The sequence below is a fragment of the Sebastes umbrosus genome, chromosome 6 (genome assembly GCF_015220745.1).
Source record: "Sebastes umbrosus isolate fSebUmb1 chromosome 6, fSebUmb1.pri, whole genome shotgun sequence".
NCBI classification, from domain to species: Eukaryota; Metazoa; Chordata; class Actinopteri; order Perciformes; family Sebastidae; genus Sebastes; species Sebastes umbrosus.
This window is the reverse complement of record NC_051274.1, coordinates 14,434,712-14,458,653: the sequence shown is the minus strand read 5'-3', so window position 1 is coordinate 14,458,653 and position 23,942 is coordinate 14,434,712. Positions and strand designations below refer to the sequence as shown.

Sequence of the window (23,942 nt, the reverse complement as noted above, 5' to 3'; positions counted from 1 at the left end):
CTGGATGTGTAAATAAGAAGCCATTTGCTAACTTCATCATATCAACTTAAAGGTCCAGTGTGTAGGATCTGGCGGTATCTAGCGGTGAGGTGAGGAGATTACAACCAACTGAAGCCTCTCCCGTGTGCCAAGCGTGTTGGACAGATACAGTGGCCGACGCGAAAACGCGGATGGCCTTCTCTAGAGCCAGTTGTAGGTCATTTGGAGCAGAGCCAGTGCGTAGAGTGTGTGTACATGGGAAGTGAGGGATGAAGCAAGAGAGAGAGAGGTGGCAACGGGAGCGAGTAATGTTATTGACTCCGGCCCAAGCAGGAAAAGTCAACAGAGTTTGGTTTGTCGGTTCTGGGCTACTGATAAAACGGCGGTGCAACATGGCGAACTCCGTGTAGATATAAACGGCTCATTCTAAGGTAAGAAAAACACAATGATTGTTATTATCAGGCGATTATACACTAAAGAAAAAATACTTATTAATATTATATTCCATTTCTGCCAATAGATCCCCCTAAATGTAACACACTGGTCCTTCAAAAGGTGATACAATGTCAATGTCGTCTTAAAAACTTGTTTCCGCTGCCCCTCAATGGCGAAAAAAATCTGCTATTGCAGGTTTAAAAACACCATCATTGAAACTATTATAAAACTATTATACCACAACAGTTCGCAGAAAACATTCACTCCAACCACATGGTGTACGGGATCTCCATTATCTAAAACTAAACTTAAAATTCATGAGAACCACACGAGTAGGAGTTTACCCAACTGACAGGCACATCAACAGCCAAAGATCTTCTCTCTCAGGCTTCAGTGATAAACTGAGGATGAGAAGAAAACATCCCTGGATTAAGGTTGCCTGCCTGCTGCCCTTTACTGTGACCCTCTCAGTGCTTCAGTTTATTCAGGCCTCTATGAGCTTTCCTTTTCCACATTATGCCTGACTGGGTCACTTCCAGCCTCTCCACCCACTGTTTATTTCACTCAATTACTTCTGTCTCTTTTCCTATTTCTTTCTTTCTCTCTCTATCCATTCATCAGTCACATACACCTAAAAGTAAACAGGCAAATAAATGCTTCATCCGGCTTGGATAATCATCAACATTTCCTCAAATATAAGGAATTGCCTGCAGGACATAACCTGTAATCTCACAGAGGCAGCTATTACGAACAGCTTCTGTTGGACACGTATAGCGCATATATATATATATATATATATATATATATATATATATATATATATATATATATATATATATATATATATATACATACAGATATATACCACTTCATGTCCTACAGCCATAACATAGCATTCAGTCATGTACTTCTAACTGATCCAGTGTAATTTCTTTTCACCCAGGTTTCTCCCTCGTTCATCAATACATTCAGCGTTTTAATGAGGTGTCTGGCAGCAAGTCAGGTGAAATAAAAGAGCTGTTTTATTTTCTGGTCAACGAACATGGAACATTTTTTGAGGTCTCCATGCCCTACTGTGCTGTTTGAATACAATACACAGCTACATCCGTTATTATGAATAATGGAATAAATATTGAATAATACATTAGGTATTATTGAATACTGTGTCTGCTTGTGGCCTGTCCTGTCTTTGTGTTGATAACATGAAATATCTATTTACCACCTTGTCACATCCGTCGCCCTCAGTTAGCCTAGTTCGACAGGATGGCGGTTCTCCTATTTCAGTCCTTGTCATAATAATCATTAATCCCTGGATTAATGTTGTTCTTCATCGATTCCTGTGTGATCCTCTATCTGTGCACGTCCAAGGCCTGATAAAAAAAATGTTCAGCGGCAAAACAGGTAGGCAGAGGATCACAGTGTGGGTTTCATGCACTGCTGTTTGAAATGCTTGAGTGAATTAATGTGCATTCATTTAACTCTGTGGGAACAGTGTATTGAATATGCATACAAGAGCTGAAACAATTAGTAGATCAATCGATTTTTTAAATAAATTTGTATTGTTATTATATTGTTATTTATTTTGAAGTCAGTTCTTGGTCACTTTTATTTTAAAGCCAGTTCTTATACATTCTTACCGTAATGCCTAGTATACACATGCCACAAAACAACATGGGGGCTAGTTTGACCATCTTCTTTGAAGTGGAGGCTGGCATTCTTCCTGGCATTTTCCGACCTCAACACGTATAAACTCGCTTTGTCGCGAGCATATCTGTGAGAGGGAGAGTGCTGCGGGAGAATTGAAACGCCAAAGCGAGCCGACGGCTTGACAAAAATGACAATTAATATTTGTACTCGATGTTCGCAATATAGTCATTTACTACATCCTGTGTAGAACAAGCTGCAATACATTGAGTATATTCAATATATCGCCCACGCCTCCTTTAAAGCCATCAAACTCCATTCACAAAAACAGTGATTTTACCTCTGAGAACATGGGAGTTGCTGATCTACCGCTGCATCGATCGGTTAGTTTGTGTTATTGTGTGACTTAGATCCGAACTAATGTGGCATCCACACAGCAGTGCATTGCTTAGCTTCTGTGTTGGTACTCCTGTCTGCTTCACCAAACTGAGAGCATGCCGACCGCCATCTACTGTATGTGACGTTAATACCCTGACTATAAATTGTATATGTAGCATCATGCAGAAATCTACGTCAGGTCAAGTTTTTAGAAGGGCTTGGAAAAATAGTATTTTGACGCTAAAAACATTTGAATACATAAGGAACTCCACTGGGAAGCTAATGATATAAAAACCTCTAAAAAAAATAATAATAATGGACCCGCCCTTTAAGATGTACAGTAAAATTACCCCTAAGTCTATAACATGACTATCCTGATTGATTCTTGTGAGCAAAGAGCTGGAACAATTGGTGTAATTTAGGAACAATAGCTGTTAAATATATAGTGATATATTGGGCTTGTATGTACGCAGCTCCTTTTCCATCTTTTTTCAGTGTGTCCGTGATTTGTTTGCAGCACTTCCCATTTGTTTAGTCGTCAAAAAGCTATTCTTTCTGTCAACACACACACACACACACACAAAAAGCATCCCTGGGAATACGTTTGACATTCCTGACATCTGCTGGTAGCAAAAAAGAAATCTGTTTAGTTCTACCAAAAACAGCACTCCCCACTTGTTCTGAATATTTATGTCAAATCCCACTGTGCTTTTGTTTTGTTTTTAATTTCAGATTGTAACATACTTAACTATGCTCATAATTAACTGTTTCTTTTCATTATTTATTATTTCATCATTATTATTATTTGTCTAGCTGTCATCCGGAGAAGATCCAAGACTCCTGGAGTAATGATCACGCAGAATACAGCAGACATACCAGAGGGAAAAAGCACCCCAGATTTTCAGAGTAAAACTCTCCCATTAAATATCAAGGAAGGTGGGTTTCATTATAACAGAGTACTAAAACTGACATATTTATGCAATTGTATAGTCACCTAAAAGAGGTGCAGGAAAATAAATGACTGTAATTGATCTAAGAAACATGGAAAGTTGATTGGTTGGGTTTCATAGCACTATCTTTTTAATTCTTTCTAAACGCTGACTGAAAGTCATTGATGTGAAACTAATACACAATATTTCCATTTATCCTTTAGGGCAAATAGCTGTTTTCAAGGTTGTGGTGAAAGGGGATCCAAAACCAGAGGTGACATGGAAAAGAGCTAAAGGGCCTATTTTAGACAAGGACAAATTTCAGAGTAAATATGATGAATCAACTGGAGAGCATGTATTAGAGGTGAGTGAGTAAATTGTTTTTAACATCACAGTAAAACAGTATCAAGAGTAAAACTGTATTAAAAATGCTTGTATCAATCTGTGCACCTGATGTCTTGCCATGTTACATGTTATTTGTATTTCTAGATTATCAAAGTGTCTGGTGAGGAAACAGATACATACAAATGCTATGCTGCGAACGAATATGGCAAAGCTGTCTGCACAATGACATTAAATGTGATTGAGGGTAAGAGTTCACGCAATACAGCTCTAAACATGATTGTGAATATTGGTTTGATGTCAGGCAGTCGTAAAGTCTGTAACTTGAATTGTAATATCCTTCACTTTCCATCACACTTCTCATTTAAATGTATGTTTTTAATTATTGAAAATTATTATTTTCCGATGTCTAGCTCGCCCATAGCTTTATCTGAATTCAAATCTACAGTATAGCTGTAAAAGACATTAACAAACTTGAGCTGAATTTGCTGCTTTCAGCTTCGAAAAATCCATCAGACTTCAGAAAACTGCTGCGGAGAAGGTAAGAAAACAGATAACATGATATCTGTTATATTTCTGCAAGTGTGTGAATTTCATCACTGATTCTTGTCTGGCCATAAACATTTACTTTAGTAAAGTAGAGGAAAAAGCAGAAGGGGAAGCTGATGAAAGATTCTGGGACGCGATGATGAATGCTGACAGGAAAGACTACGAGCGCATCTGTACAGAGTTTGGTGTTGCAGACTTGCATTTGATCCGCAAGAAACTGGAAGAGAAGAAGAAGGAGAGGGCGCAAAAAAAGTGTAAGGTATGAAAACTGTCGGCTCTCAAAGAACATGCATTATCTCCAGCTAAATCATCACAGTTCTTAACAAGCTATGATGGATTTGTCATTTCATAGAAGACATCTGGCACTGATTAAACTCATATTCATTCTGAATATTCACCAAACCTAGCATTTTATTGCGTGCTGTGGTAACGTAATGATTCAAAATTAGCACAAGAATTGCATCTGAAATATTTACTCACAAACATCCGTTTTTACTGCTCATTTTATCTGATTAATTCTGACTCGCTCACTCCCAAGATATCTCCAACTCCCATCTCAATCAGCTGTTTCCATCTCTTGCCAGTATCAGAAAACAGGTATAATCATGCTAAAAAGGTGGCTGTGCTTCATTAGAGCTGGAAATTGAGCTTAAAGATGCACAGTGATTGAGCTGTTGAGCTCCTTTTACAGTATTTACACTGACTGCGTCTGTGTAATCACTCTCTATTTGCTATATAGTGTGTTATATTTACTCTCCACCCTTTTATTGGAATGTCCCAATCCAAATACTGGGTGTGAAATTTACGCACTTTATAGTGCACTCAAAAATGCCCCCAGTTTAGCAAAAAAAGTAGTTTCCATGGAACGTATACTGCTTTCTGCTAACAATACCACAATGCAATATGCCTAATTTTATGGATGGACTTCACCTGGCAGTGATGATGCAAAAGGACAATAATGCATTTCAATTTAGTGCTCACTATAGAGTAAAATATTGAGTTTCAATTATTTAGGTAGTAATGAGTCAGTCGACAAGGGGGGGATTTCAGACACAGCCATTGTGTATGTCTTAAAACGTATTTACTTACAGATTCAAAGTGCTGATTTAAAAACAATAACTGAAAAATGTTAATCATTTTCAAATTAAACATGCACAATATATTGAAAAGATCTTGACGGCTGACCCGAATGCGTCAAAGCTTCGACTGTTGCAATGGTAATCAACCTCCAAGTCAGTATTTAAATGCTCGAAGCATTTGAATACTGACTCAGACGGATATTGTTGTTAGTTATGTGTAGAAGTGCGTGTGTGTACAGTAGAGCGGCAGTGTCCCGAAGCTTCGAATATCTCTCACCGAAGTTTCAAAGCCCAAAAAAATGGTATTCAGGACAGCCCTAGTCCATTGTCAGAATATTAAAGTTTATTTGGTCTGTTAACTCCTCTGTGTACTTGGTAGGATGGTGGGATTCCATATGATGAAGATGCAACAGAGAAACACAGCCTGAGGAGTGCTGCGAGGACGAAGGATTCAAATATTAAAAGGCCTGATGCAAAAGGGCCCTGGGCTTGATCAGGTGGATGAAGAGGGCAACCTCCTCGACACAGGGCTGAATCTGGTGGATGAAGAGGCCGCCCTCCTCTCTACAGAGTTTAACCGTAGGTTCAGGAACAGTGGTCGGGATTGAACGTTTTTAAAAATCGATATATTGCTGTTGTTCATGGGTATCCATCTAGTGTGTTTTAACGGTTCCTTTAAAAAGGTCCATTTCATAATTCATAATTTAACAATAGTGAACAAACCGTGAAAAGGAAGAAAGTTCTGTAGAGTAAGTAAATTCCTTGGTTAATCTCTACTGGGGTCCCTCTGTGCTTTAGCTAAAGATTTATGGGAAATGTGACGGTTGGTTTCAGTTTTATAATTAGGCCTATGTGTAGATTTTTCTGGTTCAGAGGTGATACACTTCACACACATAACACACACTGTATCAATATATATCTCTCCTATTAATTATAGTAGCTTTGTGTAACAAAATAAATCAATGGCTAGGTTCACTGACTTCTTTGTGTTGCTTTTACAGTTTCCAACGTGGACTTTGTTATCAAAATTCAGGAGCTTAAAGCTCAAGAAAGAGACGATGCCCTCTTTGCATGTGTCCTGACTCACCCACTGCCTAGAATCACATGGATGGGCAAGGGCAGCGTCCTGGAGGATGGAGAGAAATACAGCATAAACGTGTCAGACCACAAACTGATCCACCGGCTGCTGATCAAGGACTGCAACCAGCAGGACAAAGGCATCTATTCAGCTGTGGCTGGCATTACGTCCTGCAGTGCCTGGCTGGTTGTTCAAGGTAATATCAAGTGCTCCCTAATTGCTGCCATAATTGTGAGTGATGATTTTCACAAATAAATGTGAGTTATGTGTCATGTGTATTGTATTTCATTTCATATCCTCTAAGTCGAGAGTGACCCGGCATCTGCTGGCATGAAGAGAGCTCGTAAAACTACCTTGGCTCGTGGAGCACAGATCGACCTTGAGAAGGTGGCCAGAGAGCAACAAATAAAAAACCGAGAGGAGATGGAGAAGATTTTAGCAGCCGTAAAAGCAAGACACGGAGAAGGACAACTGAAAGTAGGGAAGTCATTAACCACAAGTGGAAGAGATGGCGAAAGAAGTGCAGTCACTGGGCCTGGTAAAAACAGCAGAGCAGCAAAAAACGGTGCCCTGTCTGAGCCAACAGGCAGCAAAGCGAAATCTAAGATCAAAATCTCAAGAGGAGACGGCACAGAAACATTAGATGCTTCAGGGTGTGTAACACAAGCAGGAGCGCAACTGATAGTAGATGACCCCAAGAAAAAGAAACACATCAGATTTAGTCAAGCGGATTTTGACAAGGTAACAGGTAAAGTCGATCTATGCCTAACAATGCATTTTCACCGTCAGTACTGTAGTGAGGAATCAGTGGGGGTTAAAATCTTTGTTTATGATCAAAACATGTTGACTTGCTGCTACTTCACTTTTGTTATTTCCAAGGAGGAAGGGAGGAGATTAAATTACAACATGATTGGTTGTCAGTTAATATGGTCTTTGCCCTTTAGTACCTGGATTAAGTGTGATATCGCAGCCACATTTTATGAATCTTGATGATAAATGATCATCTGTTTACCAGCTTTGGGCTTACTTACATGTTCACCAAAGATTAGAAAAATGGTACATTCATGTATTGTTTCGGTCATGGTTAGACGTGATGCCTTTAAAAGTTGTAATCAATAACTTCTAAATTACAGCTGTAAATTTAAATGGAAGCTCAATTATTTAACTATTTATTGACATACCACAGATACAAATGAAGATGGGTATTATGAAGAGAATGAGGACTTCACTGGATCTGCCAATAATTCAAGATATATAAAACATGGTCAAGAGACAGAACATGTGCAAACTGGTAAAAAAAAGTTGTAATCAATAACTTCTGAATTACAGCTGTAAATTTAAACGGAAGCTCAATTATTTAACTATTTATTGAACCTGAACCACCACAGATACAAATGAAGATGGATATTATGAAGAGAATGAGGACTTCACTGGATCTGCCAATAATTCAAGATATATAAAATATGGTCAAGAGACGGAACATGTGCCAACTGGTAAGACAACATGTAGAAAATGTGCTGCTCATATTGTTTAAATACATATTCATATGTATTTAAACAGTCCATTTTTTTCTTTGACAACACTTTTTTAGAAATGTGCTCAGTTAACATCCACACTTATTTTCTAAACATTACCCATTCTTATGATTGTGTGTTGTGTGTGAGCAGAGTCCAGCGGGAGAAGTGTTGATGTAGAGTTCAACCAGATTCAAACATTTGCCACAAGTCAAAATGAAGTGGCTGGTCCTGATGGAAATAAAGACTCTACTGGGTCCGTCAGATGCTCAAGACACACAAGGAAGGTCCAACGGAAACAACATAGGCTTACATCTGGTAAGACACAACAGGGAACATATTGACTGCATGGAGGAAATGTATCACACTTACCCCCTCACCATTAGGCACACTTGTATCAGATATGTTATATAGTAAAGTACTGACAGAGGAAACAGTATATATTGCTGCGATTTGGCCATTTCTGTGTAATATGCAATGATGACATAACAGACGATTTCTTTCGTTTTCTTTTGTGCGTTTTTTTCAACATAAATCGCTAGTTTGATTACAGAGCTTACATTGTCTGTGATACCTCTGTAGTCGAATCTAAGGAGAGTATACATTTTTTAATATTTTTTTTTATCCAAACAAACTGGAACATTACTAACAGCACTATTTTCTCTTTAATTAGGTGTAATATTGTTTTAAATATTAGTGAAATTCATGATGACAGAAATGCAACTGGCACAGCTCGTCTTCGGTTGGAAGAAAAGTGACACCTTTTCCTAACATAAAGTGATCGAGCGAACGCTGGCGAATCGAGCGAACGCTGGCGAATCGAGCGAACACTGGCGAATCGAGCGAACGCTGGCGAATCGAGCGCGAAAAATGTTACTACGAGTGAGGTTACGCTCTGTTACATAGAAACAGTCATATTGATTAATTGTCAGCGCTGATTTTGACCAATGAAAATAGGTTGGAGGTGCGCAAAACTTTGCATAAATAGAGCCAGGGCGTCACATTGCATTGCCTCTTTGCTGACGCATGGAGCAGGTTAGGACATATTCATTGGGAAAAACTGAAACAATCTGATTGCTCGTTTGCCTCACATCCGGTTAAGAAGAGGTGTTCGATGTCTCTAATCCTTGTGATTCTGCTTCTAGAGCAAGATCCAAATGGACTAGCAGGTGACGATGACGGAAGATACGGTGAAGCAGGTGACGATGAAGGAAGATACAACGAAGCAAGTGGCGATGAAGGAAGATACGATGAAGCAAGGGGCGATGAAGGAAGATACGATGAATCAAGGGGCGATAAAGGAAGATATGATGAAGGAAGCTACGATGAAGCAAGGGGCGATAAAGGAAGATACGATGAATCAAGGGGCGATAAAGGAAGATACGATGAAGCAAGGGGAGATGAAGGAAGATACGATGAAGCAAGGGGCGATAAAGGAAGATACGATGAAGCAAGGGGAGATGAAGGAAGATACGATGAAGCAAGGGGCGATAAAGGAAGATACGATGAAGGAAGGGGCGATAAAGGAAGATACGATGAAGGAAGGGGCGATAAAGGAAGATACGATGAAGGAAGTGGCGATGAAGGACGATACGATGAAGCAAATGACAGTGATGAGAATGAGGACCCTAATGGCCAGGTCAAGCATTCAAGTTGTTTAAAGAAACGCCAGAAGCCACAGAAAGCAGTCAATGGTAAGAGACCACAAGTGGTGCATTACTGCATGGAGGTGTAGTAAGGGTTAATGTTCAGACAATAACATTTTAGATCTGTTGCTTCCTGAAGCAGTTCATATTGTTCCACAATGTGTTTTTATGAGTGGAAGAGAGAGGTAGTCACTCTTAAACGTGTATATTCTTGTTGTGTATAGGCAGAAATAGTTGTTTATCGGCATGGTTTTCTGTCCGTGTGCACCTTCTCAGACTTCTATAATGGTATGATTTTCAAAAAAGATTTAAATTACTGTGTGTTTGTAAAGTTCAGGGTTGAATATTTTGATTTTTAAAAAAGGTGAAAGCACACGTCCTGAAGACCCCAATGAGTGTGATGAGACTGAGGATGCGACTGGCACTGCCACACATTCAAAGCGTAAAAGACATGGCTCACTGATAGAAGATGTGTTCATTGGTAAGTAAAATGTGTCATGAATGAATCACAGGAAGGAGCTCCAGCTGGATACATCTGCGGCTGTTCTTTTGTATACCTGCTTGTAATGTGTATAACTTCTCATGTTTATAATTTTTTAAATGTAGTATTAGTATAGTACCCTTAACTTTATGTCTGTTATGTATTTATATGACTTATATGACATTTTTGTATGGAGGTTTTAGTTTGTGGTTACAAACTACATCTGATCTAATCTGAGAGAACAAAAAAACTCCCTGCAGGGACTAAAAAATAAAATAAATGAAAATAATAAAAAAAATATATAAATAAATAGAAACAAATATTATGAAAAATTTTAGGAAGAATAGGTAATGTTTGAACATTTAATTTAGTTTTTTTTCTATCATTGTGAAACAGGTTTGCTTTTGGATGGCAGTCAAAATAATTAAGTACCTAACTGCTCACTGTGTGTGTGTGTGTGTGTGTGTGTGTGTGTGTGTGTGTGTGTGTTAGATCCAGGGGTTCATTTCATCTGTGGTCTGTCTGATGTCAATGCTATCATCAATGAGTCTGCCGAGTTAACATGTAAGCTCAGCAGTGAAGACTGTGAGGGAGTCTGGTTCAGAGACGGCAAAAAGGTCAGTCGTAAAGGTCAAACTCATCATTTTCTTGGGTACTGTGTAGTTGCCGTCAAGAACGGCAGTAATTACGATCGTTATTAGTCCAGACTGTAACTGGACTTTTTATATTAAAAATAGTGACGAACAAAGTAATAATTCAAGGATAGTTACTGGGACCGGTTGTTTAGCCTGCACGAGAGTTCAATTGACAGTTTTGACATCCAAACTAACCGCATTTAACAGATGAACACACCTGAGTTTCGGAGGTGTGACAGGACCCTAAGACACGTTTCATGAAACCGCAAAGTCCCCGGTTCAAATCCAGCCAGCATAGACGGGCTTATAATTGACGCGTTCGCTGTAGCATCGTCGCATAATAGTCCAACTTCTTCTGCTGGAATATTTATTTCTCATTGTCTTCAATGAGTTACATGCACGCAATCATAACCCGCAATATCCAAAAACTCCATACAGTCAACATTTTCACAAATACAACCACAGCATTCACCTGGCGTGATGGTCAAAAAGCTATTTGTGCTCCTCCTCCATCTGGCATCACCAGTCACCTGAATGAAGGTCCTACCTTTATAGAAAAACACAACACAAGGGTGCCACCTACTGGACGATCTGCGTCCTACATACACTACATAACTCCAGAAATGGCTCCTACAAGAGCATTATCACTTTCTTGATGGTGGTACCTGGAAATTACCACAGGTTTCATAAGTTATGTGTGATGTACCTCAAACATTTGGCTGATGTTTAGATACTCTGAGTGTATTTGTAATGATACAGAGCTGGACACAAAGCCCTGTTGGCCATGCATTGTTGCTGATTTGAATAACTAAAAGTTGCTTGATTTCTTTATTTTCATCCGTCTGCCCCTTTTCCTATCAGATATCCCCAGATGACAATTTCAGTGTCACTAAAGATGGTGCAATCCATAAATTAGTCATAATCAGGTGCGAGGAAGAGCACTCTGGGAAATACCGCTTGGAGGCAGATGGTCGTAAAACAGAGGCAATAATTAACGTCAAAGGTTTGAGAATTTGTCATGATAACAGTAATGTTGTTTTTATATTATGCAGTATAACTGGAAAAAATAAATGATGTATTATATTTACAGTGAAAGGTCAGAATCAGATCAAAGCTAAATACCAGTGAAATGATTCTAACTAGAGCATTTTTGTAGATCCTCCAAGGTTTGACCCCGAAGACCTCAGTGCTTTCACCGAGCCTGTGACAGTCAAAGTGGGGCACAACGTCATCTTCAAGCTGCATTTTGTTGGCCATGAACCCGTAAAGATTAGGTGGTACAGAGAGGGAGAAGAGCTTCTTGATGACAGCAACACAAAGATCGAGAAATCTGCAAGTCACAGCCGCTTGCTCCTGAGCAGGTGCCAGAGGAAGGACACGGGAGAGATCAAGATTAAGCTCAAGAACGAAGATGGCTTCATTGAGGCAATTTCACAGCTGATTGTGCTCGGTGAGTGAATGAAGAACAATACAGGAAAATCTCTTATCACACACACAGATTTTTTCTCTTATGCTCTACATATAACAATAAAAATGTCAGACCAATTCAAAGGAAATAATTAACTCAGCATCCAAATCTAATCTTTACAGGTGACAAAAGGATGTGATTTGTACAGCAAGCTGTTTAGTTAGAAGAACTTTGCTCTTGTAAGATCTTAAGAACAGCAGACAGCAGTCTCGTTAAATGCTTCATATCTCATCCGCATAATTCATTTGCATAAAAATCAGGCCAGTCTTTTCTCCATCAGGTGAAAAGGGCGCCACATTTCACTGAGCCCATCTGTGCCTGGACAGATTTAGGTACTTATATTTCAACTGCAGCTCTCAAAACTACAGTAAGGTACAACTGACTGAAAAAAAAATATCAAGATTGTTTTTGTTCTACTTGAGGCAGAATCCCAATAGGTGATAATGTGACAGGTTAAAGACGTGTTCTGCAAATACATTTCAGTGCTTGACAGAAGTTATTATGTTCAAACATCTGCCATCGCTGCCAGCATCACAACTGTCAAAATTTACCATGATTGTCTTGCAGTGAAAATGCTGTTTCCCTAGTGTAAATGCAGTGTTCGCTCTCACACATACGCCTATAAGAAGCGTTTTCAAGCTTTAACTAACACTTTTATGATGTTTCAGACAAACCTACTCCACCCCTGGGTCCTGCAGAGGTAACAGAGAGCTCGGCTATATGTGTTGAGTTTAGGTGGAGGCCTCCAAAGGATGATGGCGGCTCACCAGTGATTAACTACATAATGGAGCGACAGCAGGTGGGACGAAACACCTGGAAGAAAATCGGGGAGATCCCAGGTGTGCCCAGCTACCGCGATACAGACGTGGACCATGGCCGCAAATATTGTTACCGTATCCGGGCAGTGACTGCCGAGGGTACGAGTGAAGTGATGGAGACTGATGAAATGCAAGCCGGCACTCTAGGTGAGCCAAACTCATATTTGTGTGATATGTTTCGGATTAGTTTGATCCACCCACTAATCTATAATCCTAAAGAAAGATGTCATAGATGATAAACTGCACCTATACTGAGCTTTCACTTTTTAATTAATTTCAGTTAAACATAACTGAACACTTTTATGGTCGAATGGCAATAAGTCCTCTTCTTCTCTTGGCACGGCAAATAAATCTAAAATTCACCCACAATACCAAAGTGATGACAATGAAATCTTGCCAATGACAAGTCACACGGCAAATCATATAAGCATTCTCTGCAGTCCCTTGCATTGTCCAAAAACACAGCAAAGGCTGCAACCTTTGAGCTAAATAAAATAAGACAATGTCCACTGTCCTGGGCGCTGGTTAGGAAACCTTGCAAGTCAAAACCTCGGTTCATCTGACATCAAATTACACTCAAAAAGTGACATCTTATTCTCCTTTCCAGATCTCAAAAAGCTCACTATGTTTACTAGGTTTTAGATCTACGAATGTGTCACAGAAACACAGTCTCACATTAATTTTACACAACAGCCAACTAATAAAAAGTCAGCAGAAAAAACACAAGGTCACAACAAGCACAGGCCCTGTAAGGTAGAGATGTGTCGTTCGCGAACGAGCCGGTTCAAAGAGCCGGCTCTTTAAGTGAACGATAAGAGCCGGCTCCCATCCGAGAGACGTTTCTTTTTTTGTTTCTTTAATTAATTCAAGTCAGAATGATAGGACGATCTTCTCCGCACCGGGCACTCCATGCACTGACCGTGACTGAATGTTGTGTTAATGACGTCCATGCGACCAATCAGGTGATGACAGACAAGGATCATACCATCAAGCAGGGAGGGGCGGGGGTGCGCGGCGCGCTGACAGCCTACAGGTTCAGAGCAGGAGGGAGAGGAGGAGAGAAAGAGAGAGGAGTGTGGTGCGCGAATAGCGGACAAGATGAGTGACAGTCGGAAACGGAGCAGCATGTAAAATTATGGTATTCTGGAAATTATAAGGTTAAGTATAATTATATTGAATAATTTAAGTGATATATGTGCACATATACTAATCCTAGGTCAAAACAGCACTAAATATGGCTGAATTATAAAAGACAAAAGTGGTAAAACGAAGAGCCGTTTGGGAGTCGAAAGAGCCGGCTCTTCTTGGTGAGCTGAGCCAAATGATCAGGCTCACTAAAAAGAGACGGAATTCCCATCACTACTGTACTTAACACAACACAAACCAAACAACATAACACAACTTACTTTTTGATGTCTTCTTGAAAAAAAACTCCATCCTCCAGTCCTTCCTTCATGTGTTACACAAGCTCTCCATTGAAGCCATCAGTCTCACTGGTCTATAAGACTCCCAGTCGTCCTTGACAAGTCTGAATAAGTCCTCTTCAAGGTCATGGTCCAGTTTCTCTCCACAAGCTGCTGGAAAACAGTAACAGTACGTTTGGATAGCAGAGAACTCTATTTTCCATTTGTTTCCATTAAAATACTGGATTTTGTAGCAAGCTATTTGTCCAACCTTTGACCAACATTTGGTTCACTTGTGAATATTGCAAATAATTCCCCACAGAGCAGGCTAAAGCATCCTTTATGTCGAACCAAACTTTTAAAAAACGACACATGTCGTTTGACAACACTTACGGCTGTTTTGAAGACGTTTCCGGATTCTTCAAAGACGGTTATAGTAACGAGAAACGAAGTTTATCCGTCTGCTGTAAGTAAAGAAGATTTGTTTCCACTAATTTCCCCAAGCTGTGGCTCTAAAACCCGGACCAGCACAGAGGAGCCTACCGGTGCGGTTCCACTTTGGTACCCAACAGGCAGGTGACAGGTGTGGCATAATATCAATTAAGGGCGTGCGCATAGATGTAGGGCGTGCGCAGTAAACTTCTTCTTCTTCTCTTGTTTTACTTCCGTTAGTTACGTCCAGTTTCTTGGCGCATTACAGCCACCTTCTGTTCAGGAGTTTGGATCAGACAATTAGTGATGGGAATTCCGGCTCTTTTTAGTGAGCCAGATCATTTGGCTCAGCTCACCAAGAAGAGCCGGCTCTTTTGGCTCCCAAACGGCTCTTCATTTTACCACTTTTGCCCTTTATAATTCAGCCACATTTAGCGCTGTTTTGACCTATGATTAGTATGTGTGCACAAATATCACTTAAATGATTCAATATAATTATACTAAACATTATAATTTCCAGAACACCATAATTTTACATGCTGCTTCGTTTCCGCGTATCACACTCCTCTCTTTCTTTCTCTCCTCCTCTCCCTCCTGCTCTGTACCTGCACAACTCCCCCTTCCTACTTAACCTTGTCAACACAGCTTCCTCTCTCATGTGCCCCCTACCTACCCTAGTAACTTTGACACTCTTTTGAATATCAGCACAAAAACAAACACAGCACAGATCTCTGTTTTCTTCATTTGTAACATGACCTGAATATAACTGATTTCTTGGTGGAAGAATCCACCTGGTCATCAATACTGCATTGCTACTGAACTAAGAAGAGTCTCAAACTACATCCTCTCTGACTTCAACCTTTACAACCATATTGTTTCTGCATGTTTCAGCTTTTCCTGGCCCTCCAGCACCTCCAAAGGTGGTCAGCACCTACGACGACTGCATCAATGTCTCCTGGGCTTCACCGAGCAATACGGGAGGTTCGCGTATCCTGGGCTATATTTTGGAGAAACGCAAGAAGGGGAGTAATCTGTGGACCGTTGTCAATGCCATGGATGAGCTGATAAAAGGTCTGCAATTTTTATTTGACTGTAGTTCAATCTGATGGCTTTTAAGACCACGGCACTGATGTCTTGTTGTTGTTACTTCCAGAAAAGAAATATGCAGTGAAAGATGTTGTGTCAGGAATGGAATATGAATTGAGAGTCACTGCCATAAACCTGTCAGGAGTCGGTGAATTCAGCAACGCCTCAGAGTTTGTTTTTGCACGGGATCCAAAGCGTAAGTGTTGCAACCGTTTTCCATGTTACAGTCAACAATAAACCATACATTGTGCAGAATATATCATGTACATATCTTAAAATCATATGATATTAAAAAGAGTCTCCTATTAATGTATAACATTTAATTTTTATTAGTTAAAATATTAAAATTAACATATTTATTATGAATTCTAATAATTCGTTTGATTTAAACTGATTGATATTTGTAATTGCATTCCTTTTAATGTTGTGTACCCCAGAACCTCCTGGTAAAGTCACAAGCCTCAGGGTGACAGAAACTTCTTACTCCCACTTGGTCCTGACTTGGACCAAACCCGAGGATAGACCGGGGATACAGGACGAAGCGAAGGGATATTTTGTTGAGATTCGTCCTGCAGAGTGCATTGAATGGTCCCGCTGTAATACCACTCTCATCATCACGACTTCCTTCAGTGTGAGAGGCCTCAAGCCCATGGGCATGTACTGGGTGAGAGTGATTGCGATTAATGATGGAGGAGACAGTGCTCCCGAGGAGCTGGCCAACTACGTCCTTGCAATGCCCTCACCTGGTATGTCAATACGTCAGTAGAAATTTAAGTAAAAAATATGTTGCTGGTTAGTTGCACCATGCATTCTGCTTCTTTACAGTCCCACATAGCTCTTAAAGGAACAGTGTCTAGCATTTCGGGGATCTATTTGCAGAAATTGAATATAATCTTTCTAACTGCTTTTTCTTTAGTATATATTAACATGAAACTAAGTTGTGTTTTCGTTAGCTTAGAATGAGCCCTTCATATCTACATAGGGAACGGGTCCTCTTCACGGAGACCACCATGTTGCTCCGCCATGTTTCTACAGTAGCCCAGAACAGACAAACCAAACACTGGCCTTTCGCGTTTTTGCATTACCTGAAGGCCACCATAGTTCTCTGACACGCTTGTGAAACTGTGGTAATGTGAACCACAGAGTGCAAAACCATGGAAACGCCAGCTGCCGTCTGACTTCCATTGCTCCTAAAATAGTGTTATTATGGTAAGGATGAAGTAAACAGTAGCAGCGAGCATGGCTCCTAAACTTGAATGGTATCGGATGCCCGGTGGTGGTAAGGACAGAAGAAAAAAATGACCGGCACTCACAGATAAAGGATCTTTCTAAGTTTATTCTGGGCAAAAAAACAAAAGCGTTTCAACTATACGCTATCATCTGCGTACTCACTCAAGCATTAATGCCAGTTCTAAACACCTAGGGGAGGCACAGACACCAATCGGGAGAGAAAATATATGATTACATAATAAGATTTGCCTGTGAATGCACCGCCAGGAAACGCCTCCCCTGTGTGTTTAAAACTGCTTGAGTGAGTATGCTGATGGCTTATTGCTGAAACGCTTTTGTTTTTTTGCCCAGAATAAACTAAGAAAGATCTTTTATCTGTGAGTGCTGGTGATTTGTTTCTTCTTTTATTATGGTAAGGATGGCTCTGAGCGAAGCGAACGGCGTTACTACGGTTTTGCACTCGGCGGCTCACGTTTCCGCAGTCATGGAAAGGGAGGATTGAGCGAAGAGGTACTCAGTTGGTTGCAATCTGCAACCACACCACTAGAGGCCACGAAATCCTTCCCATTCTCCTTTAATATTTATCTTTTCTTAATGTTTCTCTACATGTACATTATTGTGTTCTTACTTACATGCTCTTCAACATTAGTAACTCAGGGGATAGAATTCCTCAGAATGCATGTATTTGAGCTTATTGCACTACATAACAACCTTGTCAAGTTAAATATGTCTTAAAGCACTTGTCCTTGCTTTTGCTCATTATTCTAGTGAGGCCAAAGTTCACCAACCACAAGATGAAGAGCTTCCTGGTGGTGAGGGCAGGAAACTCTGTCAGGATCACAGTGAACTTTGAGGTGAGATTTATACTTATTGGTAATTGAGGCAAACCTAAAGGTTACATTCAGGCCTGAACTACTCAAGATATTACTTATGCTCTCTTTTTACAGGCCTCCCCACGGCCACATATTATGTGGCTAAAGGACAATGTGCCAGTGACAAAGCGAGTTACAATCAGTAACTCTGACGAATCGTCCCAGCTGCTCATCCCCACGTCTGAGCGCTCCGATTCTGGGATCTACTCCATTTTGGTGAAAAACCTTGCAGGACAGGAGACATTCAGTACAGAGGTCAGGGTCACAGGTAAAACTGAAATAATTAAGATGTATGTTTTCTTTTGCTACATCGATGTCAACGTGGTGTTAATGGATGAGCCAGTAAAAGTGTTTGTGGTTCCAGATGATCCGAAGCCTCCTGGGCCAGTAGAACTGGATGAAAATGTGCCCGGCACAGTGACAGTGATCTGGGAGCCGTCTCCTGATGAGAAGCGTGATGACCGCCTCCACTACACAGTGTCCAAACTGGACTGTACCAAACGCACATGGACCACGGTGGCTGACAGACTCTTCAACAACAAGTTCACAGTGTGCAACATCATGCACGGGAGGGAATATCACTTCCGGGTGTATGCCAAAAACGACATGGGCGTATCTGCACCGTCAGAGTCGCCAACCTGTTGGACGGAGAAGAAGAAAAGTGAGTTTGTGCATCTTAAACAACCTCAAATTGTCACTTCTTCAGGAAAAAATCTTACTGTTTCTCATGTCTGTCTTCAGAAAAATTTGTGGTGAGTGTACCAACCAGAAGGGACTGTGATTTGCGATGTGCTCCGACCTTCATTGTACCTCTGAAGCTTCACAATGCACCCAAAGGCTATGAATGCTATATGAGCTGTGCAGTGAAGGGAAATCCCAAACCTCGCATCACGTGGTATCGCAACCACATCAGTCTAAACACTGATACCAACTACTACATCTCCGAAACCTGCGGAGTTTGCTCCATGTCAATTCTCAACGTAGGCCCCAAAGACATGGGGGAATATTCTATCATGGCAGAGAATTCCCTCGGACGGGCTGAGTGCTCCACCGTCCTCAGCATCAGAGGTGAGCGACAAACACGCCTGCACTTTAATTAAAAAAAACGTACTTAATGATGCTAAATCATCTCTCTTCCATACAGACTGAAGAAACTGAGGACACCACGATGTGATCAGTATTTATTTTTAAGGGTTAGATCTAATACATGATGTTTGAGTTGAAGTGGTTGTGCTGCTTGGATGTAATGCACCATTTGCAATAAGAAAAAGATGATATGTATTAATTGGACTGCTTATAAAAATAAAACATTGACTTGGGTGGTTTGAAAATGATTTTACTTTGGAGTTTTCTCTCTCGTGGTTCAAATCAGATAATCAATGAATAGCAAGCTTGATATAGAGGCCCAGCAGCTTGTACAGCAGATACATAACACTAATGATACGGTGGCTGTTTGTTTTTCTGTCTCTTGCTCATGCCACCTGTCATCTCACAGCAAGAAGGTTTGGGTGCTCTCTCTGTGCCTCTCTGGGTCTAGATGAACCTGTATAGGTGTGAATGTGAGTGGATAATGGATGGCTTAATGATTCATTTGCACTATACAATCACTATCAAAACAGAAAGCACCACAACCTGATGGAACCTGTATGACAGGACAAGTCAAGAAGCCATAAGGCTTATACAATGCGGAAGAAAAATTCCTTCGGGGCCAATTCTGTGGCTGGTTCAGATGAGTTATATTCACAGTACTGTGGAGACAATGTTCATAACAAGGCTGTAGAATTCTCTCTGACCAAAGTGAGTTTCTGGCCAGGATTATATACAGGTTTCCAGGAAATAACAGGATAAACAAAATGTGTGAGCTGGGCTAAACTAAAGTTCTCAGGAAGAAAGAAGGACATTGAAACTACCAGCACCCAAGATATGAATTCTGTGTCAGTCCCACGGGGAGGGCGTCTGACAGACCCAACTCACAAGTCTGTCTGAGTGGATTCACATAGGCTCAATGCATCTCTGTTTCACACAAGCAAAAGCTGATTTGATTAGTTAAGGTGTCACTTCTCACAGAGATCTGTTAACAAGATAAAATAGTTTCTCTTAACACGGAGCTTACTGTTACACAGTTATAGCAGGAATACACAAATACAATATAAGAAGAATACAGTGAATGAAACTAAGAGATATAACATTTTCTTCTACAACCTCTCTCAAATAAAATTAACAATACAATGTGCATTGACAAAATAAATACAAACAAATTAAAGGAAAATAAGAGAAAATGCAGCACCCGTTGACAATAATCATTGACAGAAAGAGAAAGAAAGAAAAAAAATATAATGAATTGGACTGTATGAGTGTGAGTAACCAACGATTTAACCACAGTGCATATTTAGACACCAACTGAGTGCCCCTCGATTCACTTTCCAAGACTGCGGTAACGTGAGCCACCAAATGCAAAACCGTGGGAACGCTGTTCGCCTCGCTCAAAGGCCATCCTTACGATAATAACACTACTTTATAGGAGCAACGGAAGACAGATAGCGGCTGGCGGTATCACGGTTTTGCACTCTGTGGCTCAGGCTACCGCAGTTTCACAAGCGTCAGAAGTTTCAAAAACGTGAAAGGCTCACTCTAGAGCCAGAGCTTGGTATGGCCGCTTTGGGCTATACTGTAGAAACATGGCGGAGCAAGATTCACTCCGTGAAGAGGACCCTCTCCATATGTAGATATGAACTCTAAATTAACGAAAACACAACGATTCTTAGTTTCAGGTGATTATGCACTAAAGCAAATATCGTTAAAGGGACTGTTTGTAACTTCTTACACGTATAAATCACCTGGGTCGGTATGCGCGCTCGCGTGTGGCTACGCTGTTCAGACAAGACTCCAACACAAACTACGAGTGAGGGGGCTCCGCAGCGAGTAACGTTATCGTCTCCGACCGGGTGCCGGTGTCTCCCTCCAGTCGGGAGGCTGAGGCAGGAAAAGCCAACACTAGGATCAGCAGTGATTCATGGAGAGACCTCCGTCTGGTCAGCCAACATTACTGCCAAGCAGGTGAAATATAGAGTGATATTGTGGTGTAGGGACCCAGCATCTGGCTGGTTTCAAGTGACCTCATGACCTCAGTAACCTGATCCTTGACCACAGGACTCATCTCAGTCCTCATTGGCTACAGTAACATTTCACACCTAGGTGTGAAATTCACACAGAACAAAACCAGAGGAATGTTCTTTGTTCCTTTTTTTTCGACTCTTTCTTCTCATCTGCTCATCTCTCCTGACGTGCCAGAGGTGAGCTGCTGCGCTCTCTCTGCTCTTCATCTCCTCAACCCAGGCTGACCTGGTTGAGGTGAACGGCTCTCAAGTCCAGAACTTGCAAAACAGTTCTGGTTCTGATCAATGGCCTGTTAGGAAACAGCCATTGCAACCAAGGAACCAAACGGCAGACGACGCGAGTGCTCTGCCCTTTCCACCAGCTAACTTCAAGCTATCAAGCAAAGAAAGCACCAAACTAACAGCAAAGACGACCTCTTTGACTTGGAACCACAACTTCAACACATGGAATCACAAACCCTTTTCTTCCATGGATTGGTAACGTACTGGGCCTTAGCATTAGCAATCGCACAGGGCTGAGCAAGATTGTCCAACTTTGATTTCTAGAAAGTACTTGTATTGATTTGGTTTAATGTTATTCATTGAGTTTGACTGTGTTGATTTATCTGTATTTGATATCTGGGTAACTGGCCTCGCCACATCTGATGTGTTTAGTTTATGCTTCACATAGACAAGGTCTTGCATGCAACTAACCATCTTTTCTAACCCACTGCATATCTAACACACATTAAGATCACATACAGAAACTGTGAATTAGTTAAACATAAACATACAGCTTCAGATAATCTTAACCCCACATCACCCCCCTCTCTGTCCTTCTTCTCAGAAGAACAAAGAGGTCATGTGGTGACATGCTGATGGCCATCTTTGATTCCGCCATCTTCGATTCCGCCATCTTTGATTCCGCCATCTTTGATTCAGCCATCTTTGTAGTTTTACAGTGCCCGCCATTTTGTTTGTAGGCCATACAGACATTTTGAGACAAGAACCCATCTTGTTTCCCCACCCCTCTCTCTCTCTCACACACACACACACACACACACACACACACACACACACACACACACACTTTGTTTGGTTTGTTTAGTTTAGTTATTTAGTTAGATTAATATTGTGTTTTGAACCTTTATTATCTTGTAAATAAATGTTTGTGGAATATACATGCTGGTCTCTTTAATGTTGCACAAGAGTGAATAATGCCAACCTCTGCTATGTCAAGAACTCCGATATCCTTCAACCTTTACTATCTATTTTGGTTATAGTTATTAATTTAATTATTAATCAACATTCCAAATTGATAGTTTAGCATATATAATGAGACTATATTAACGTTTTGGTCATTGGTCCCTGATTCCAGGGTGGTGCCCCGTTTATTATTGATGTTTATTGATAATCTTTATTAATATTAATAATTCTATTATTATTTATTAATTATTTTGCTAATAACCAAAACCTACTAAAGTAGAACTCCTACATAATGGTGCCCCGTGTGAGGCATAGTATTCTTTTTGGCAAATGTTCATAATTGTGCAATATTAATTTTCAGCATCATTTTTGGTCAAAAACAAAAATTTCATATTCCACTTCTAAACAAACTAAAAGTGTTTACATTCTACACCACTAGTCTTCCACAGGAGTAGTAGTCCAGCTGTACTTTTAAACAAGTACATTGTGGTTAGAATTGTTTATTTGAGAGATTTTGAGTATTAACACTTTAAGCCTTTATAGTGTTAATGTTAATAATTTGCTTTTGCTGCTAATTCAAGTTGACCTACGCTGTAGAACTAGAGAGAATTTTGGTTCAGCATTTGAATACCACGTATTCAATGCAATCTAGTCTAGTTGTCATATTTTGCTGTTAATCTAAGTGTTCCTTTAATGACACAGCGTGCCACCGGCCCTGTGTAACATAGAGAGCTTGTACCCTGCTGTGTAACTGCCAAGCTTTCCACAGCCTGAGTTAAGATAAGAGCCACAGTGTGCTAAACAGCCCTGTGATATAAGTTTGCAACCTAGCTGTTACTTCCACGTGTCCAGCTTGAGTCACCTTTAAGAGACATCATCACAACTGTAACTGCCTTGCATCTCAGTTAGTGCATGTTGTGTGTAAGCAAACTTATTTTGTAAACCTTGTTTACTTTACTGGCCTTTTGTTTGATGCCCACTAGAGTCACTAGTTGGTCCCCTCCTCCACAGGAGCTACTCCACAGGGAGCTACCCCCCATAGTGTAGGCCAGTGTATTGTTGTTAGACTAGTGTACCTCCCAAATTACACCACAAGGTGTCTGCCAACGCAACACCATAGCCAACAACATTGTTTTGTTTTCTACTAGACATCCTGTTTAGTTCACCCTCCATTCCAGGTTTAACAATGGATAACCCCTGTATTGAGCTTTTTATTTCTTCCCTAGCACAGAGCCTAAACCCTGGCTGCCCTGAACTCATCAGCAGGTTGAGTTTCAGTGAGTGCAGGAAAGAAATGGAATCGCTCCTCATAGACAGGTGTGATGCGCAGACCGCATCCAAAGATTCATTGTTAAAATGCTTACTTCTGATTTTTCACAGGCAAACCAGTCTTGCCATTCAGAGTAAAGCAGCCCTGGAAAAAGAGGTAGATAGCCTAAGAACGCAAAGTGCTAGTCTCCTCCATGAAGTTCAGACAGCTGATAAGAAAGCCATGCGTTACTTAGAAGACCTGCATTCAGCAGAGTTAGTTTTTTTTCAGTACAAAGAAAAATTGTTAGGGCTTAGACTAGAATGTCTTTCCCCACCACAGTCTGTCAGTCACTGTGATTCTGGCTACTCAGATTCACTCTCCTCACGTGATG

General features: G+C 40.6%; 1 protein-coding gene across 1 annotated transcript; it reads left to right on the top strand.

Moving 5' to 3' along the window:
• The first annotated feature begins 4,395 nt into the window (after positions 1 to 4,395).
• LOC119490645 (immunoglobulin-like and fibronectin type III domain-containing protein 1) lies at positions 4,396 to 19,491 on the top strand. The gene is made up of 17 exons (XM_037774157.1): positions 4,396 to 4,515; positions 5,833 to 5,914; positions 6,337 to 6,609; positions 6,718 to 7,161; positions 9,073 to 9,621; positions 10,484 to 10,671; positions 11,551 to 11,692; positions 11,846 to 12,139; positions 12,826 to 13,122; positions 15,702 to 15,881; positions 15,964 to 16,092; positions 16,334 to 16,642; positions 17,895 to 17,980; positions 18,074 to 18,266; positions 18,363 to 18,659; positions 18,740 to 19,066; positions 19,143 to 19,491. Exons 1-17 carry the CDS (start codon positions 4,396 to 4,398, stop codon positions 19,145 to 19,147), a joined length of 3,915 nt encoding a protein of 1,304 aa, XP_037630085.1. The 3' UTR covers positions 19,148 to 19,491.
• Positions 19,492 to 23,942: the final 4,451 nt, after the last annotated feature.

Bases quoted from the DNA above. Each gene is read 5' to 3' on its own strand.
- LOC119490645 (XM_037774157.1), top strand. From the start codon at position 4,396: ATGAATGCTGACAGGAAAGACTACGAGCGCATCTGTACAGAGTTTGGT. The intron at 16,093-16,333 runs GTAAGTGTTGCA...TGTGTACCCCAG, and splicing joins TTTTGCACGGGATCCAAAGC to AACCTCCTGGTAAAGTCACA. The intron at 17,981-18,073 runs GTGAGATTTATA...CTCTTTTTACAG, and splicing joins GGATCACAGTGAACTTTGAG to GCCTCCCCACGGCCACATAT.